The 21,411-nt window shown below is 42.4% G+C and overlaps 1 protein-coding gene across 1 annotated transcript in view; it reads left to right on the forward strand.

The window, feature by feature from the left end:
• The first annotated feature begins 5,451 nt into the window (after positions 1-5,451).
• Positions 5,452-21,411, forward strand: part of LOC126193722 (transcription factor kayak) — a 125,806-nt gene continuing 109,846 nt past the window's right edge. Inside the window, exon 1 of the mRNA XM_049932711.1 lies at positions 5,452-5,605. Within this exon, the coding sequence (XP_049788668.1) occupies positions 5,486-5,605 (120 nt within the window). The 5' untranslated portion in view covers positions 5,452-5,485. The remainder of the gene's footprint in view (positions 5,606-21,411) is intronic.

The following is a 21,411-nucleotide window of genomic DNA, read 5'->3' on the forward strand; positions in this document are numbered from 1 at the left end:
CAATTGGTAAAATTATGCCCACGAAAGGCTGGCGCCTACTTCAATTATCGGCCAGATGTAGGCACTGAGTGAAAAAAAGGCATCCATAAGACATGGTCGAATATCAGTGTAACTTCGTACACTTACACACCTACGGCGTGGCAGGTAGAACGGCCACAAGATGCGTTAATGTTCGCCATTAGTGGTGTTACCAGGCCTGGTGGAGTGTATAGGAGTCATGAACAGCGTCGGATGTCGAGTAACCCCTGTCAAGGACACGGAGATGCCGCCTACTCGTGTGAGACAGCGTTATCAGCACCTGACAGAATTTGAAAGGGGGTCTCCGTTTGGCTGGCTGATCGAAACGTGCAATATCCACATTTATTGAGCATTAGGATATAACGATGCCCATGCTGGGCTACATGGGAAAGTGATGGCAGGCATACTCGTCGTTAAGGTTCCTGCCGACCACGTGTGACCATCACAAGAGAGGACCGCGGGACTGTGCAACAAACACATCAGTAACGCTTTCACATCTGTGCCTACCACCCAATACAAGTAACGCACTCCCAGCAACATTCTGTGTCATCCTGCATCGTGGGTCAGAGACTAATAGCAGCTGGACTACGGGATTATCGTGCCATGTGCTCGGCTGCTTTAAAAGCCACAACACAAATGGCTACGTTTGGACTAGACCCGTGACCGGGATCATGGATTACTGGTGAACGGAATCACATTGTGTTCAGCGGCGAATCGCGGTTCTGTACTATCCAGTGTTTTGGTGTCATGCTGTGGGGAGCTATCGGTTACTGCTTTAGGCCATAGCTACACAGCGGGGCGTCACGCTACTACCACACGTGTTACCTCCGTCCCGGTGCTAATATCGAGGACCAGTTGCAACAGTTGCGAGCCAGCTGCCTCGGGAGACGATACAACGGCTTTATGATACCCTTGACAACACAGTCACTGCATGCATCCACGACAGAGCGGATGCAACCGCTACTGATAAGTGGACTCATACTGCCAAATTCTTTGTAAATTTGAATCGATTTGCAATCACTGAAACAAAATCATAGACCTGCTTAGCCTGTGAAGTTTCATTTCCACTCCTCCTCCACTTCTGAGTGCTTCACTTTTTTGTCAGATGGTGAGGTTTCAAATTTTCGCACGATATGTTTAATAAATCGTACACTCTGCCTAGAGTAAAAATATTCCAGCTTAAGTATAATGCAATGAGCTCTTTTATCCAGTCGCTAGATATGTTTTGCGAAAAACCACGAGTCATTATATCAAATAAGACGGAAGGAAACTCAAACAACAGATGACATTTCCTGCTACTCAAAGATAAAAACCTGAACAAGTACGCCGTCTCGCTGCTACGTCTCAAGAAGACCACATAATGTGACCTCATGCGTGTCAAGCAGTGTGATCTGCAGGTAAACGCAATATTATAAAGGCCACTGGTAATCATATGGCCACATAGGCACAAAAACCGCAGATGGTGCCATAGTGAATGGGTGTCATTCACACTAGGAGAGCAAAATGTGGAAAAAAAGTAACTTACGAAATTTGTAAATTATCTCATCAAAGGCAACGCTTTGTTGATGCCACCATCTTTCCCTGCCAACTCGGCATTTTTTCTGTTTGGTTGTAGTTCTTACAGTTCATTCAACTGATAACACTACAAGAAGACTATTTTTGGGTCGGCCTTTTGATATCATCCCACAACTTTTCCTTCTAAGACGTTTTTTACGAACCTTTTATGTCGAAGTATACGTCCAATTAATTTTAGTTTTCTTCTTTGCATCATGTTAATCAGCATTCTTTTTTTAATTTCTTTTAGGACTTTCTTGTTACATCGTCTTCCAGTTCATGAGGTCCATATCCCTACTGCTTCTAATTCTTTTCTTTTCTTGTTTCCCCAGAGACGCCCCTTTTTAATCACGGCTTAAAATGCTCCAGATAAATGTCTTGATGAATTTCTTTCTTGTTTCTGCCTTAAGTTGGGTGTTTGCTAACAAATTACTTTGATTTCTGAACGCTTGCTTCCTCACTACAATTCATCTTTTGATATTCATTGTACTTCTGTTGTCATCTTTTATTGTACTTCCCTCGTAGCAAAACTCAATCACTCGCAGTGGTATTTTATTTGATATTTTAATCTTTCCCTTACTTGTCTGTTCGGTGTATCTAACACCACTATGCCAGTCTTGTTTGTGTTTATTTCCAGTTTATGATTGTCCAAGGCATGAGACAAAATATTTTATCGTTTAGTTCATGTCCTTTCCAAAATCGACTAAGACTACTTTATCGTCAACAAATCGAATACAATGTATTTATCATATATTTTAGTCCCTTTTACGTCGCTTTTCATTTTTGTATCACACCACAAATAAATTAAATAAATGTGCTGAGAGAGGACAGCGTCCTCAAACACTTATCCGAGAGTCTTTCAAGTGCCATTGACGTCTATTTCAGTAATCTTGTAATTGTGTAGGTTGAGAAATAGTCTTTTACCTCTTCAATCTATTTCAGTTTCATTTAGTTTTCCAAACAGTATCTTAGAGATCAATTTACCAAAAGCCTTCTGTATGTCAATGTATGTTGCATACGTTCTATTGTTCAACTTGTGTCTTCTTTCTGTCCCCTAATAGAGTTGAAAGCATACGTTTTGATGAATGTTTATTTTTCATTTGCCTGACTTTAAGACTGATTCAGTTCATCAACAGGTTGGCTCAGTAGATGCTGCTGGTGCTTGAGAGACTCGTCTCAGATCTCTTCAAACGCTACGCAGTCACATTAAAACATGCTGCACATCTGCTTTAATATGCTGAATGCAGGGCTTTTTCGATGTAATATATCGACTGAAGCAGCAAAATACGAATATTTACTCTTAGACTTGCCGAAGTAGTATCGGGAACAATTAAGCTGATACTAAACGGAAAGTAATCCGATGGTTGATCCACTTACCTGCTGTAAGTGTTGTGTAGACTAGATAATGTATTTACTGCTTTTAATTTTTTTTCTAATGTCACAGTTTGGCCACATTTTGAGTTAGCATGCCGCTGAAGTAGGGCATAACGCCTATTAATTCGGAAAGGCTGTAAATAAATATTGATATTATGCAGCTTTAGTCGACATCGTTACATCCAAAATGACTAATTCCGCCGTCTAAACAAAAATATAATACTTGGAGGTATGTACCGTCTATGCAAGCAATTGAAGGCAGTTTGTTGCCATACGCGTTTCGCTTCATTTATTAGGGAAGCATCATTAGCGGCCTGTAATACATATTCCCGTTTTTTTACATACAATAAATATGTTATGTGGTAGATATTATATGCTGCTATATTACATTTTGTAGTGTTTTTCTCTTGCATTTTAGGTTAAAATCAACTTTTGTAGCACAAGTGTAGTGTTCATCAAAGAGAAGTCTGCATCTCACCTTCCCTTAAAAACGGAAGATGGGAAGTTCGTCCATAAAAAGGCCTCTTGTAAGAACTGATCACTTATTTAAAGAGTGATAACGAGCTTCTTTTCAAGAATTAGGGATCACGTAGAATGCACTCAACAGTTATCGTTCCATTCACAAGTTTACGACGGATAACAGAAACAAAAAAATTATCTGGAGTAGCTCTGTTGTAGATAAAAAGTACTATCCTAACGTAAAACAGTTTGTAAATCGATTTATTTAACAAATTCGTGGAAAAGAAATGCCTCGTTCATTGCAACAATATTAAATTTTTATTAATTCCAGATAATTAATTTCAGCATTTTATTTGAAAAGTATGCAATTTTAATCCTAAAATATGTCAGAATATAAGTCTTTTTAAGCTAAACCATGTTAATAGTTTTAATTTATCGGATTATACAGTTTTTTATAATTGATACACGTCCATTTTTCTCGTGTCGTCATTGAGCGCGAAACTGTTTCTAAATCCACTTGATTTTTACTGTTTTATCGTTCACTATCAGCATTTTACCTGAAAAACATACAATGTAATTTTGAAAAACGTCAGATAACGCTTTCTACGCTAAATATTGGTAACAGTTTTAATAAGTCGGATTGCACAGATTTTATAATTACGGCACGCCCATTTTTCTCTTGACGCCACTGTGCACGAAATTTTTAAATGTAATTGAAAAAAATGGCTCAAATGGCTCTGAGCACTATGGGACTTAACTGCTGAGGTCATCAGTCCCCTAGAACGTAGAACTACTTAAACCTAACTAACCTAAGGACATCACACACATCCATGCCCGAGGCAGGATTCGAACCTGCGACCGTAGCGGTCGCGCGGTTCCAGACTGCAGCGCCTAGAACCGCTCGGCCACTCCGGCCGGCAATCTAATTGACTCTTACTGTTTCTATTCTTTGATGTTGCTTATCAACAGTTGACGTAAGATGCATATTCTTTCTGTACTTGTACAGTAAACACTCTCTCGTCTTCTGTTATAAACAAAAAGGTCTATATAACCAGCATGTTACGTATTGACATTTGGCAGTTACAGATGGTAATGGCCAAATATAAGGGCCGAAACCGATCGTATGGACTTACTGCAATTCTAATTAAGCAATTGGAGCGGTTTTTTTGTTAATAAACAGGTTAATTTGCTTCACAGATGTAGGTAACATTTAACTCTGAGCTTTCCTGTCGACAGTCGTTTGTGTAGCTCGCACAGCATCAGCGCGGTCTCGATTTCGCACGAGTCCAAATACGTACGTACAACGAAGGTCGGGTTGTGTCTGGTGCGCCCAGCCAACACGTGGTGGCTGCTGAATCAGCCTCCAGTCTGATTCGTGATTCAGTCAGTCCTCTCAAAGGCACAGCTGCTAGCGGAGGCGTGGCCAAGTGCTGTCGCGCTATGCACGACTGCAACGGCTCGCGATTTTGTGCTTGTCACCACAAACACCGCACCTGTTTATCAATAATCGCGCGCATTGCTCGCATGCCGGTGAGTCAGCGGCCGCCGCTCGATAGGCACCCACGAGCGCGTATGTCGAGGAACACGTAGGTAACAAGTGTAGCACCGCACTAAGCGAGGCCGCTACGAAATTCCTGAGCGATGAGTAACGCAGGATTCGGTCCCGTGATGGCATAGCACAGTACGCCCATTTCCGGCAACCCCGATGCGTCATCGCATGCGGCTTTCACCTACGTTCGCCGAAGGAGGGGTAGGGGCCGTCGGGCGACTTCGGCTCCGCTCGGCAGACACCGGCGGCGTTCGGCCGATGCCGTCACGCCCACGTGACGGCTGCGAGTGAGCTCAGCGACCTAAAAATAGCGGAGGGTGGGTATGACATCATTACTCGGGAGTCTTTGTACGGAGCGGGTCGGGAGGTAGAGAGAGAGTGAGGGCTTCCCCCGTCGGGCAAAGGCAACACCGTAGACAGTGAGTCATCCAAGAGCTGGCGACGCCAGTGGCAGCAGGTGGAAGCTCTGGATAGGGGGACCCGCTCCGACAACGAAAAGCTTTTGACGCAGCCTCACGGCGTAGCGTAGCGATGTACTCGGCAGGCAATTCCGTGCATTCCAGTGACTCTGACAGCCAGGATTCGCGGCTATCGACAACAGATTTCTTCATGCCGGTCGCCAACGGAGGAGATGTCATCACTCCAACTACGGTGAGTGCTTTTTAAAATAACTTACAACAAAGAAGAGGAACAGGAGTGCCGTCAAACTGACAGATGCAAAGCCGCTTTGCTCCAAGCTAGCGCTCACATGACATATACCCGTATTACGTAACACCAATCACGTGTTTCTATATTCGTAGATATTATCCCTGCACAGCTGGCAGAATGATCCTTGCCTATAACGTAACAAATGTAATAACTAAAAAAATATCATCCCTCCGCTTGATTAGCAGCAAATTTTCAGACACTATCCATTTCCTCCAAATAAGCTGCTGTTTACTGAGTTCAGTCAACCTGCTTGTTACATAAAGAAATCATGTTCTTTTTTTTTTCAATGTATTCTACAGCTAATGATATGTATGTCAACAGTAACGACCACGTTACTATGAAGATTAATATTCGTATGATATCAGAGTTACATTTCGCATCATTTATTGAAACATGTGTTCCTGCAGAAAACAACTGTCGATTTCGTCATCGAAATCTGCCCTTTCGAAACAAGGACTGCCAGACCTTCACTTTACCAGAGGTTAGGTGTGCTTGAAAATTCTATGTAATTGCATAGTACATGTTCGCCTTTAACCACAAAGGAAATAGTTCTTCTTAAGGGCAAGTTGTCTGTATTTATTGCGGAAACGCTCAGCAGCTTGTTTATCGCGCAGCGTTACTTATTTCATGCGGCTCTACTTATATCAGAATAGATGCACATGTCAGTGGCAACTCCTTGTTTTCCACAGTGACATAACATGTTAATGTGTGTGTATATTACTCATTGGTTACTGTCTGGTATTTAAAGAAGGTAACGTCTTTTAGATTCGCAAAATCGCTATGTAGTCTGTCATTAGTCGTTCTGTTACAATCTCCTTTTGCGCTATCCTCGTTTCTTTGAATTGATATCTCGCTTTACAACAAAGGGATACATCAGGCGCATGTGTAAATAAATTAACTGCATTTTCGTGTTATTGTTTAGTTTCTGTTGTGCTGAATAGATACCTAATCACAGTATATTTTGTATCTGTCAGTGTGATAGCTAAATGTTGTTAGTTTGTTGCTCGCACCAGTGCCGAACGCAGGTTTTCTTTGTTTTGGTAGTCATCGAAAGAACTAATTTGCTTTTGTGAAGATTCTTATGACAATATAAATATTCGTACGCAAGTGGTTTCTACAAATGGAGAAGATTATCCTGCTGCTGCTCATCTTTTACATCTTTCTACTGTACACAGATGCGAAATACCAATTTTCCTGTGTGTGTGTGTGTGTGTGTGTGTGTGTGTGTGAGCGCGCGAGCCGCAATGGTTTCTTACACTTGTCTTTTCAAGCGCTGAAAAATTTGATGAATATAGCAAGCAGCCCGTTATATTTCATTTCGCCACGACTTGTTTCTAGTTCTAGTCTGTCTCCGTATGGCTCAGAGATGCAACCGGGTAGTTATCTTTTATCGGCTGAATTATTAATACTGCCGTTGCCCCATCGAGAATTTGTTCTTTATATAAATATGAGCGCGACGTCGTGCGCCCAAACCAACACGTCATCAATGTCAATTAGATAAATACAAGCGTTAAAAGTACAGCTACTACGCCACAACGTTAAACTACTGGAAGATTGTCAAAGCCCGACACATATCATTGCAAAACAAGTGTCTGCTTGTTTTATTTCATTTGATTGTAGCCATCGCAGTGGTCCCCGATCTCGTCATCAGCACGAGTAAAATAATGCTACAGAAAAATTCATATCTTTCACTTTCAAACTGTCTAGAGGAATAGATACGAGGGGCTAAGAATTGAAACAGTAAAAGATTATTTTCTTTATAGTTATGTAGAATTTTACTGTCCGAGTAAATGTCACTAGAGTAGAGGAATAGGTCGCCGAACCAGCTGACCTGCTGCGGTCTGTGCGTACTTACTACAGAGTAGTCCACTCGGGGGTTACGAGAGTAACTGGAGCACTGCGGTGCCGGTGTAATAGGAGCGGAGCGTACTTCGAGCGGCGCGTGGGGTGAGCTGTGAGGGTCGCGGCAGAGGCAGGATGCAGCCGGCGTCGCGTCGGCGGCGCAATATCGATCTCTCCGTGTTGCAACGCCGGCTGGCGGCAAATGCTTGTTAAAGTGTCTGCCGCGAAGGGGGCGAACCTCAGAAGGGAGACCCGCGGCGTTCTCTGAGGGTAAGCCGTGCAGGTGACGCCGTTCAGTCACGCTGACCGGGTCATCGACGAGCCCCCAGAGAGACTGCACGTAACAGACCTGACACAAGACGCTCCATTCATTCTTCACATCGGTTGAGATCGATAGCGATCCAGGAGCGATGTACGTATCGAACGAATCATCGACTTTACTCTCTATGCACATGAACAAATAGGCTGTCGAACACAGCAGGCTTTAAATTTTTCGTCTGGGGCGTATTGTTCCCAGAAGTAAATTAAGACTAGTTCACATACCTGGCGAAGGTTTTCGGTACGTTTCCTATGGGTTTAAGTCAATTGTCGAAACCAAAAATCCGCTCCAAAATATTATCAATTCCTTTAAGCTTATCCATTATGGATGTTTTGAACCGGCGGCTATTTATTCAGTACAAATACAGAAAATTGCGGCCAGTCTGTTTCTGAAATACTTACTGTTTCCATAAACCGGATTTCGTACCTTCCCAGATTCGTCTTCAAACAGCGTGATGCTGGGTGCTGGCTCTGTGACAAGAAAGTGGATCATCTTCTAATAAATCGCCATAAGGAATGTTAATAAGGCGATATGTATTCAAAACTAATTTCTGTACTTACTGCGACACTATGGCTGGCTTTGTAACTGTTATCCATTTAGCAGCTTACGTTGTGATATGGCCTGCTTTGTAATTATCATCAATTTAGCAGCTTACGTTGTGATGGAGTGTTGGTTGCACATCACACACTTTTCATTGGATATGAATATATTTGCTGATTATTACGAAACTTTGGCAGCATCCACCATGTGCTGTTTGTTACAAAGATCTTCGCACGAAGACATAAAATAATTTGCTCAGAGACGTTATTTGTTTGTTGTTTGCATGTAATACAGCCGATGTGTAGGTAAATACTTCGATTAGAACTGACGTTAATGTGAATGACACTGTGGATCGCGGAATATTAAATCCCCTAACGACATCCGAAATGGAATACCCAGTACGTCTAGCCACAACAACCATGCCGCGTTCAGTGTCTGTTAATTCCCGTGGCGCGGCCATAATCACTTGGCAGACCTTTTCACAAGAATCACCTGAGTACAAATGGATGCAATGCCAATGCACTGTCCTTTTATCGCTTGCGTAAGCGATACTAAAGTCATCTGTATAGGTGCGTATCGCTATCCCATAACTTTTGTCACATCAGTGTACAGAGCTGCAGTTCTCTGCCAATATTATAACTTTATTTTATTTTTGAGCATTCGCGTTAATGCCAGTTCTGATCAAAGGATTTGCCTACACATTGTATTATATGCAAACAAAAGACAAATCATGTCTCCTAGCGAAGTCTGTTATATCTTTCTCCGAAGATCTTTAACATCAGTTGTACAACACATGCTGGTTGCTAACAAAGTTTCTTAATAATCGGTAAGTGTATTCATAACCAGTGAAAAGTTAGTGATATGTAACCAACAGTCCATCACAAAGTAAGCTGCTAAATGTATAGTAATTACAAAGGCGGCCATACCTGCCGCAGTAAGTACAGAAATCAGTTTTGGATACAAATCGCCATATGAACATTAGTTACGGCGATGTATTAAAGCGTGTTCCATTCTATCACCGAACCAGCACCCAGTTCACGATATGAAACAGTCATGTAACCTCTTGTGCACCATCTGAAGATCGTCCGGTTCATGTAATAAACCAGTGTTTCTAAAAAGTGAGTGGTCACAGTTTTCAGTATTTATATGGCCGTTTAGGTCTCCTCATGCTCCGCTACCAGTTTGCCTGGTATTTAGGTTTCGACGACTGACTCCACAGTAGTCAGAATGCGAACAGTTCACTCTAGCTTTTGGGGGTAGACAATGAAAAGTACGAAAAAAGGCACATGTAATCAAAGTGATCCAAGCGGACCTAGTTTAAATTTTACAGTGCGTCACGGCGAACCATCACGTCTATTGAAAGTAAAATGCACTGGCAAACTCCAGCTGAACCACAAGTTGTAATACACACTGAAATTGTATGAGCTCTCAAATATAAAGAAAGAACCCACCGAAAGTTGGTTAAATTGAGATTAGATCTGAATTAGAGCATCTTTAGAACAGGCATTTATATCGCAAAGAACACTCAGCAGCAATAGGAAAGAGACGTTAACAAAAAAACCATAGACGCAAACTATGTAGATTTTGATTCATTTGTATGGATAAACAAGAAATCGCAATATCTGTCTCCTACCCTTACTCTTCTCGCTTAGCTGATTGTAATGCCTTAAATGATTCCATGTCGCCTGCACCTGCTAATTTTTGGTTTATTTTCGCACGGTCACAAAATGTCGACATTTGACCTCTCTCAAGGTCCCTGTTAGCAAGAATTTCTCAACAAAAACACGCTGTCAAATCTTCAGCACATCGTTTTCAGTTAAAAACAGCGTGTAAACAAAACTTATATTACATCTACATCTACATCTATACTCCGCGAGCCACCTTACGGTGTGTGGCGGAGGGTACTTATTGTACCACTATCTGATCCCCCCTTCCCTGTTCCATTCACGAATTGTGCGTGGGAAGAACGACTGCTTGTAAGTCTCCGTATTTGCTCTAATTTCTCGGATCTTTTCGTTGTGATCATTACGCGAGATATATGTGGGCGGTAGTAATATGTTGCCCATCTCTTCCCGGAATGTGCTCTCTCGTAATTTCGATAATAAACCTCTCCGTATTGCGTAACGCCTTTCTTGAAGTGTCTGCCACTGGAGCTTGTTCAGCATCTCCGTAACGCTCTCGCGCTGACTAAATGTCCCCATGACGAATCGCGCTGCTTTTCGCTGGATCATGTCTATCTCTTCTATTAATCCAACCTGGTAAGGGTCCCATACTGATGAGCAATACTCAAGAATCGGACGAACAAGCGTTTTGTAAGCTACTTCTTTCGTCGATGAGTCACATTTTCTTAGAATTCTTCCTATGAATCTCAACCTGGCGCCTGCTTTTCCCACTATTTGTTTTATGTGATCATTCCACTTCAGATCGCTCCGGATAGTAACTCCTAAGTATTTTACGGTCGTTACCGCTTCCAATGATTTACCACCTATGGCATAATCGTACTGGAATGGATTTCTGCCCCTATGTATGCGCATTATATTACATTTATCTACATTTAGGGAAAGCTGCCAGCTGTCGCACCATTCATTAATCCTCTGCAGGTCTTCCTGGAGTACGTACGAGTCTTCTGATGTTGCTACTTTCTTGTAGACAACCGTGTCATCTGCAAATAGCCTCACGGAGCTACCGATGTTGTCAACTAAGTCATTTATGTATATTGTAAACAATAAAGGTCCTATCACGCTTCCTTGCGGTACTCCCGAAATTACCTCTACATCTGCAGATTTTGAACCGTTAAGAATGACATGTTGTGTTCTTTCTTCTAGGAAATCCTGAATCCAATCACAAACCTGGTCCGATATTCCGTAAGCACGTATTTTTTTCACTAAACGTAAGTGCGGAACCGTATCAAATGCCTTCCTGAAGTCCAGGAATACGGCATCAATCTGCTCGCCAGTGTCTACGGCACTGTGAATTTCTTGGGCAAATAGGGCGAGCTGGGTTTCACATGATCTCTGTTTGCGGAATCCATGTTGGTTATGATGAAGGAGATTTGTATTATCTAAGAACGTCATAATACGAGAACACAAAACATGTTCCATTATTCTACAACAGATTGACGTAAGTGAAATAGGCCTATAATTATTCGCATCTGATTTATGACCCTTCTTGAAAATGGGAACGACCTGTGCTTTCTTCCAGTCGCTAGGTACTTTACGTTCTTCCAGAGATCTACGATAAATTGCTGATAGAAAGGGGGCAAGTTCTTTAGCATAATCACTGTAGAATCTTAAGGGTATCTCGTCTGGTCCGGATGCTTTTCCGCTACTAAGTGATAGCAGTTGTTTTTCAATTCCGATATCGTTTATTTCAATATTTTCCATTTTGGCGTCCGTGCGACGGCTGAAGTCAGGGACCGTGTTACGATTTTCCGCAGTGAAACAGTTTCGGAACACTGAATTCAGTATTTCTGCCTTTCTTCGGTCGTCCTCTGTTTCGGTGCCATCGTGGTCAACGAGTGACTGAATAGGGGATTTAGATCCGCTTACCGATTTTACATATGACCAAAACTTTTTAGGGTTCTTGTTTAGATTGTTTGCCAATGTTTTATGTTCGAATTCGTTGAATGCTTCTCTCATTGCTCTCTTTACGCTCTTTTTCGCTTCGTTCAGCTTTTCCTTATCAGCTATGATTCGACTACTCTTAAACCTATGGTGAAGCTTTCTTTGTTTCCGTAGTACCTTTCGTACATGATTGTTATACCACGGTGGATCTTTCCCCTCGCTTTGGACCTTAGTCGGTACGAACTTATCTAAGGCGTACTGGACGATGTTTCTGAATTTTTTCCATTTTTGTTCCACATCCTCTTCCTCAGAAATGAACGTTTGATGGTGGTCACTCAGATATTCTGCGATTTGTGCCCTATCACTCTTGTTAAGCAAATAGATTTTCCTTCCTTTCTTGGCATTTCTTATTACACTTGTAGTCATTGATGCAACCACTGACTTATGATCACTGATACCCTCTTCTACATTCACGGAGTCGAAAAGTTCCGGTCTATTTGTTGCTATGAGGTCTAAAACGTTAGCTTCACGAGTTGGTTCTCTAACTATCTGCTCGAAGTAATTCTCGGACAAGGCAGTCAGGATAATGTCACAAGAGTCTCTGTCCCTGGCTCCAGTTCTGATTGTGTGACTATCCCATTCTATACCTGGTAGATTGAAGTCTCCCCCTATTACAATAGTATGATCACGAAACTTCTTCACGACGTTCTGCAGGTTCTCTCTGAGGCGCTCAACTACTACGGTTGCTGATGCAGGTGGTCTATAGAAGCATCCGACTATCATATCTGACCCACCTTTGATACTTAACTTAACCCAGATTATTTCACATTCGCATTCGCTAATAACTTCACTGGATATTATTGAATTCTTTACTGCTATAAATACTCCTCCACCATTGGCGTTTATCCTATCCTTGCGGTATATATTCCATTCTGTGTCTAGGATTTCGTTACTGTTCACTTCCGGTTTTAACCAACTTTCCGTTCCTAATACTATATTAAGGTATATGCAGTAACTTACGACACATACTCATTGTATGCTTTTTGTTTATCAAATCCCTACAGCGGCAAATATTAAGTTACTGGCCTGTTGTTAGTGTTTGACATTAGGCATGCCACTTAGCTGTGTAAAAACTTCGTAAAGCCAAAATTGCATAAGAATTCCTTTAACTACAGACAATAGATTTCGATGGAACTTCACTGTCGTCTTAGGTCTTCAAAATTTTTTGTTATAAAATGTATTCATTCTGAGTTGGTCCTCACGCCTAGTTGTCATTTAGGTAAAATGTGGCGCATTATATAAAGGTTTGTCATTAATAAAATATTTCAAATCAAAAAGCACTTTGTGCACATGGCCATGCCCATATATGTATCGCCTGACAGACGCTTGTTGCGCCATTAAAAACGCAGTACACAATAAAATGTACAGCAGCATTTCTGTTTACATTAGTCGGACAACTGCCGTTGTACCTTATATGCTGTCTAAGGTGGATCTTCAATAATTAGAATATGTCCAGAGTACGTAAACAGACGTGCTACTGTGCATTTTATTAGGTACTGTCTTTTTTATAACGTAACAATCGTCTGCTGAGCGTTACATACATGGACATGACCATACACCCAAGGAGCTTTTTGATTTTTTAAAGTTATATTTGTGACAGACCTTCATGTAACGTGATACATTTTACCTACAGGACAGTTTCGCGTATGTGCCAACTCAAAATGAACACATTTTATATCAGAAATATTTCAAGACCTGAAGATAACAGCAAAATTCTGTCGTCACCGGTTGTTTCGAAATAATAAAAACTCGCATTCGGGAGGACGACGGTTCAATCCCGTCTCCGGCCATCCTGATTTAGGTTTTCCGTGATTTCCCTAAATCGTTTCAGGCAAATGCCGGGATGGTTCCTTTGAAAGGGCACGGCCGATTTCCTTCCCAATCCTTCCCTAACCCGAGCTTGCGCTCCGTCTCTAATGACCTCGTTGTCGACGGGACGTTAAACACTAACCACCACCGAAATAATAAAAGAAATTTTATACGATCTTGGCTTTAGAAAATTCTTACCGAGCAAAAATTTCTGATTTCTCAACATGAGAAAATTCAGTCACTTAGCTTTATACTTCAAAGTGCAAATGCCATATGCTAAAACACTCCAAATAACACGAATGGTGTTAAGATGTTAAAACCACAATATAGTGAAACAGATAGTTGTATTCGAGTATGCAGGCTTCAGTCATTTTTGGAAATTCGTGGTTGTGGGGCCGAGGTCACCGACAGTCATTTTATTCTTATTGTTTTTATGCGAAGTGTACGCAGAGGCAGCAGAATCATTTCGCAGCCAACTTGCAATGAATGTTCACCAACTTTTAAGTCTATCCAGCAGTCTACCACCAGTAAACTTTAGCGTATGAGCCTTGCTAGGTGGGAATCCAAACGATCGAACAATGTTAAAGGATACATCACACAGGAGTACCGATATAGCAATCGATTTCCTTCGCAGACACTAACGTAAGTTATTCCGACGTTCTCTTTATAGTTCGAAGTTCATATTAGCCCTGCGTACAGAAGATTAAACTAGCATTTATTACGAAATAGACTCGCATTTTGCGACTACGCGTTGACCTCAGCTGTTTGCGACACATGAAAATTTGTGCCTGACCGTGACTGTAACCCGGATTTCCCGCTTATTGCGAACGGTAGCCTTAACCAACCCGGACCGGCTACCAGAGCACGCCTCCGAGGACCGATCCAAACTTCTATGTGTCACGTAGTCCCTACTCTTGTTGTTGTTGTTGTTGTTGTTGTTGTTGTTGTGGTCATACTCGCACAATTCGTAATTCCGCATAGGAATATTATATCATCATGTTAGCCCGTCGAGGCATGGATATGCATCGTTGACGTCTACTGTTTCTGCATGCGTGTCCGAAGGACATTGTATTGTGGATATACATACACTGTAAAAGGTGGACATTGTAACCATCATTAAACTAGACTTGTACCGGATTATAGGAAAGCAATATAAGACACATATCACTACCAGCGTAATCGAATACTAGTGGACCTATCTTACTTGTATATGGACCACTCGTCTATCCACGTTTAAGGTAAGTTTCTATACGTATTTTGTGTACATGATGTTGTATTCCATACTGAACTCTTTGATTATACTTTTTCCTAAACCGACGACAGTAAAAATGTGTTGCCCTCTTTAAGATACTTGAATTACCCACTAAACTGGGGAAACGTTCAACGTAAATTGAATTTCTGGTAAAAGCCTGTCTCGCCGACAAGAATTGTAAGAGCTAGCCACAAACTTTATTTTTTTGTATTTAAAAATTTCCTTGTATCAGAGCTAAGAACATGTTTCAGGATCTTTGACTGGAAGATGATGTCACAGTCTACTCAAATTAGCTCTTAGCTGCGGAGAGAGGGAAGTAACAGGGCCCATGGAAGAACTAAGCGCAGGCGGAGTAAATCAGACAAAAGGGACAAGATAGGACCGCAGGCTCTTTGTCTGAGTCGAGTTGAAGGACAAACAGTAAACTGGCCGTTTATCGCAGCTGTATGCCTGGGAACTGACAAACTTGTTTATGTTTGTCTAACAGTTATCTCAGCAGAGATAACATTAGGGATGTCCGGTACGAGTACAGAAAATTTTACAAGATACTGGAAGTGTGCAGGAAGGGGAAGGATACGTATAAACTTCTATGTATTAATGGAAAAAATAAGGCTTTTGTATCAAACGCGATGGTCTCTCTCGAACAAGACAGACACTACGTAGCTGGATGGACGTGGTGTCAAAGCGGTGACGATATTTTTGCTGGTAAAGGCTACTAACCGCAGCCGAACCATTCTTCTAATTCTCGTATGATTCTTTTCTCCTCATTCTGTTCTAGCTATGCAATGCCGTCCTGTTGACGCGCAAGTGATAAATCTGGATATTCAGGTCTTCGCGATAAATCTGGTTATTGATTTATTCGCGGCGGTCAGATGAAATTAATTTCGTGGATGACACATTTTTTCTGGACAGAAGACATCGCGTTAATAAAAAATGGTGAACACAGTTTCTCAAAAACAGAGAATTCAAATGTTTTATCGTCGTTCTAGTATGGTGATCCCCGTAAGACAAGATAGGTGCAAGTCGAAATATGGTTGCCAGATTATTACATGGAAACGAGTTGACCCTACCAAAGTATTCATGCTTGATTTGGGACAACGAGGAAAATAATAAGATATTTTTGTTTGTGAATAGCAAATTTTTGATACATATTTTTGTTCAATAATGTGTAGTCGTATATAAATGTGGTTACGAAACTCGTTTGTTCTGTGTTGTTGTGCTCTTTATCAACTATTACCTCCGAATAAAGTATGTGTGGCTTGTGTGAAAAGACTTCGAAAATTTCAAAGAAGGCCTGCTCGTTTCGTATTACCGCGAAGCAAGGGAGAGTGTGTGACATGATAAGAGAATTTGGGTGCCAATCATTAAAACAAAGGCATTTTTCTCTGCGGTGAAGTCTTCTCACGTAATTTCAGTCTATTCCAACTTCCAACCTTCACCCCCGATTGCCAAAATGTTATGTATGGGAAGGAATTGTCATCGTAATAAAATAAGAGACATCAGGGCTCGCACGGCGTTTTGGGTGCTATAAGAGAGTGGAAGTAAAATGAAAATGATCGTGTGGCATTGATGGCCGGGAGGCCCCAACCGAGGAAATTCGGCCTCCGGGTGCAAGTCTTATTTCAGGTGACGCCGTAGTGGGCGACTTAGGCGTCGGCGATGATGAGGAGGGGTCAGGGATTTTCTCTGCCTCGTGATGGCTGGGTGTTGTGTGCTGTCCTTAGGTTAGTTAGGTTTAAGTAGTTCTAAGTTCTAGGGGACTGATGACCATAGATGTTAAGTCCCATAGTGCTCAGAGCCATTTGAACCATTTTTTGATGATGAGGACCAAACAACACAGTCCACGAGCGGAGAAAATCTCCAATCCGGCCTGGAATCTAACCTTTTTTTGCTACCATATATATGTATTTAAACTATTAAGTGTTTCTTTCTGTTAAGCAGTTGGTTAACATTATTGTCGTTTTATAGTTACTCGTTTTTATATGCTTTTCCTTTTTGATTTTCCCATGTTGTTCTTTTTCGAACCCGTTTTCATGGCCATTTGTCATCTTTTTGTCGATAAACCATTGCAGAACAGGCATAATAACGTACATCTAGCGTCAACATAATCATTGATTATTGAGTTCAGATTTTGTGTGTGTGTGTGTGATGCACTTTATGATGCCACAGACAGGTTGTGCATGCTGGTTTGATTTTCTTTCTTCAGTCAGCAATGTTAGTTAGGGTAATATGAGAGAAAACATCAGCATGACAGATGGAGCAAAATTGGAGGAAAATTTGACACGTAGTGCAAACTGGAGGGTAAACTGAAAAACAATATCATGTTACATAAGAATCAGAGAGGAGAGTGTGAGTAAACAATATATACATTTTGTAAACATAATAAAGGAAGCCGCATGGTAGGCAAACACTTTTACCATTCTCATTCTCAATGGAGAGAAGTCTTCCGAAGTAAGAGTGATTTCAGGTGTGCCGCAGGGGAGTGTCGTGGGACCGTTGCTATTGACAATGTACATAAATGACCTTGTGGATGACATCGGAAGTTCACTGAGGCTTTTTGGAGATGATGCTGTAGTATATCGAGAGGTTGTACCAGTGGAAAATTGTACTAAAATGCAGGAGGATCTGCAACGAATTGGCGCATGGTGCAGAGAATGGCAATTGAATCTCAATGTAGACAAGTGTAATGTGCTGCGAATACATAGAAAGAAAGATCCTTTATCATTTAGCTGCAATATAGCAGGTCAGCAACTGGAAGCAGTTAATTCCATAAATTATCTGGGCGTAGGCATTAGGAGTGATTTAAAATGGAATAAAATTAAAAATATAAAATTAATATAAAATATAAAATTAATCGTCGGTAAAGCAGACGCCAGACTGAGATTCATTGGAAGAATCCTAAGGAAATGCAACCCGAAAAACAAAGGAAGTAGGTTACAGTATACTTGTCCGCCCACTACTTGAATATTGCTCACCGGTGTGGGATCCGTACCATATAGGGTTGATAGAAGACATAGAGAAGATCCAACGGAGAGCAGCGCACTTCGTTACAGGATCATTTAGTAATCGCGAAAGCGTTACGGACATGATAGATAAACTCCAGTGGAAGACTCTGCAAGAGAGACGCTCAGTAGCTCGGTACGGGCTTTCGTTGAAGTTTCGAGAACATATCTTCACCGAGGAGTCAAGCAGTATATTGCTCCCTCCTACGTATATCTCGCGAAGAGACCATGAGGATAAAATCAGAGAGATTAGAGGCCACACAGAGGCATACCGACAATCTTTCTTTCCACGAACAATACGAGACTGGAATAGAAGGGAGAAACGATAGAGGTACTCAAGGTACCCTCCGCTACACACCGTCAGGTGGTTTGCGGAGTATGGATGTAGATGTAGATGAAGCCAAGCCGGCTGACAAGAGAGAGGAACAGTTGAGAAATGTTGGTACAACTAAACTTAAGTGCGAATTCCAGAATACTCATGTGAATACAGATGTAGAATTGGATAACTGGTACGTAGTTCAAACATATTATCACGCATAGAATACTATGACAATGGTACTATGGAGAACTGTGTGTAACTAAATAATCTTGTTACCCGAGATGTATGCACGAATTAATTTAAAGTCAGGTGTGGCGGTCAATGACCTCCATTTAATGCGTTCAAACCTGCGAAGGGACCGTCTGAAACTTTTCAGACAGCTGGGTGTAGGGTTGTGAACGCGGCTGGCCTTCAATGGGGGAAGCAGGGCGGCAGTGAGTTGTTTACTCCTGCTGCAGTATCGATTGGCGGGGGGCGCCATTCACGTGCAGCGAGGGTGCCACCCCCGTACAGTCGCTGACGGCGGAGCAGATGGCCGCGTGCAGTCAGCCGCGCCGGCAAGCTTCTATTTCCAATTTTAATAGAATTGTGAAGGACTACAACTACAAACAGCTTAAGGAATGTTGAGCATACTGTAGAGGCTATATCCTCTAGTAAGCAAACTTCTGCAAGTCACTTCTATAAGTTACTTCTGCAACCTGTCTGACACTGAAACACCGCCACCTTGATTACTTCAGCAAGTACCGTCGACTTCCAGAAGTACCGGGTGGATGAATGAAAGTGCTGTAATTATCGTACGGCAGCGAAACTTTGTACATATTCTAATGCATTAATGCGGAACCAATTTACGCTGGAAAAAAATAGTTCAGGTTTTGGTCACCGAGTGCAGATCTGGGGCTGTGAATACCAGAACGACCTATAGGAATACATCCATGTGTAATGAATTAGAAACAGGACGTGGGCAGTAAAAGGTCAAACAAGTGGGAAAGGTACAATGTTGGTTTTATTATTAACCGCCGCTCACACTGTTCGTTCAATATGAACACCGGAGATGTCGACGGGATGCTGAACAGCTCTAGATTTTCATCTGGTGACCAAAATTTGGACTAATTTTTGTTCCAGATTAAAGTGGTTTCACATTAATACATAAGCCTGTCTACCAAGTTTCACTGCCATACGATAATTACGGTCCGCACTAGACCTCCGTGAGTAGCTGCCCTGTAATTATAATCACCTGGTACACACAGTGTCACAAAGATATTTCCAATCTTCAGGAAACATACCTCACCTATAGAGGAAAAACTGCGTTAGATGAACATGGGTCCGGAAACTCTTCATTTCCATGTTAGAGCTCATTTTCTACTTCTCTTCATGATCGAATTAATCATGGGAAACACACACAAGCAGAACATATCAGCATTGCCTGAAACGTTTTCTTACAGGAAATGTTCGAAATAACCTTACGGTTATGTTTGATTAGAATATACAGTAAACTGTAAATCTTAAGTTAACAATCACTATTCTTTGTTCCAAACGAGGTAAAGTAATGTTTTTATGTGATTCACTTCAATGCTCTACTACACTCATGCTCATAAATTAAGGATGATGCTGATACGTGGTGAAACAAAACTCGGGTGGGCGGGTTTGTGGGTTTAAATCACCTCGGGGTGTGACCATGCTGTGCATTTGACCTGCGGTCGTCGCACGGTGGCGCTGGCAGCAGTCCATATACGCAGAGGTGTGTTGGTGCATGTCAGAGTACGATGCAGCGAGTAAGTGTGCAGACGTTTTCAGACGTGCCAATGGTGACTGTGTGTTGAAAATGGCCTCAAGGCACACATATTGATGACGTTGTGAGGGGTAGAATACTAGGGCGACTGGAGCCTGGTCAAACACAGAAGATCATAGCACGGGCCCTCCGTGTGCCACGTGTGAGCTCAAGATTATGCCAACGATTCCAGCAGACAGGAAACGTGTCCAGGCGCTACAGTACGGGACGTCCACAGTGTACAAGACAACAAGATGATCAGTATCTCACCATCAGTGCCCTCAGAGGGCCACCGAGTATTGCAGGTAGCCTTGCTCGGGATCTTACTGCAGCCACTGGAACAGTTGTCTCCAGACACACAGTCTACAGACGACTGAAGAGACATGGTTTGTCCGCCTGGAGACCTGCCAGGTGCATTTCACTGACCCTAGGTCACAGGAGAGTCCGTATAGCCTGGTTCAAGAACACAGTACATGGTCACTGGAACAGTGTCCGAGGTTATGTTCACGGACGTGTCCAGGTATAGTCTGAACAGTGATTCTCGCCGGGTTTTCATCTGGCGTGGACCAGGAACCAGATACCAACCCCTTAATGTCCTTGAAAGGGACCTGTATGGGGGTCGTGGTTTGATGGTGTGCGATGGGATTGTGATCAGTGCACGTACAAATGGCTCTGAGCACTATGGGACTCAACTTCTGAGGACATTAGTCCCCTAGAACTTAGAACTACTTACACCTAACTAACCTAAGGACCTCACACACATCCATGCCCGAGGCAGGATTCGAACCTGCGACCGTAGCGGTCTCGAGGTTCCGAACTGTAGCGTCTAGAACCGCACGGTCACTCCGGCCGGCTGTGCACGTACACCTCTGCATGTCTGTAAAGAGCAACTGTAAATGGGCTGGTGTATCGGGACATCATTTTGTACCAGTACGTCCGCCTTTTCAGGGGTGCGGTGGGTCCCACCTTCCTTCTGATGGATGGTAACTCACGGCCCCACCGAGCTGCCATCTTGGAGGAGTACCTTGAAACAGAAGATATCAGGCGAATGGAGTGGCCTGCCTATTCTCCAGACCTAAACCCCATCGAGCACGTCTGGGATGCTCTCAGTCGACGTATCGCTGCAAGTCCTCAAACCCCTAGGACACTTCAGGAGCTCCGACAGGCACTGGTGCAAGAATGGGAGGCTATACCCCAGCAACTGCTCGACCACCTGATCCATAGAATGCCAACCCGTTGTGCGGCCTATGTACGTGCGCATGGTGATCATATCCC

The sequence above is a fragment of the Schistocerca nitens genome, chromosome 1, assembly GCF_023898315.1.
Source record: "Schistocerca nitens isolate TAMUIC-IGC-003100 chromosome 1, iqSchNite1.1, whole genome shotgun sequence".
In the NCBI taxonomy this organism is placed as follows: Eukaryota; Metazoa; Arthropoda; class Insecta; order Orthoptera; family Acrididae; genus Schistocerca; species Schistocerca nitens.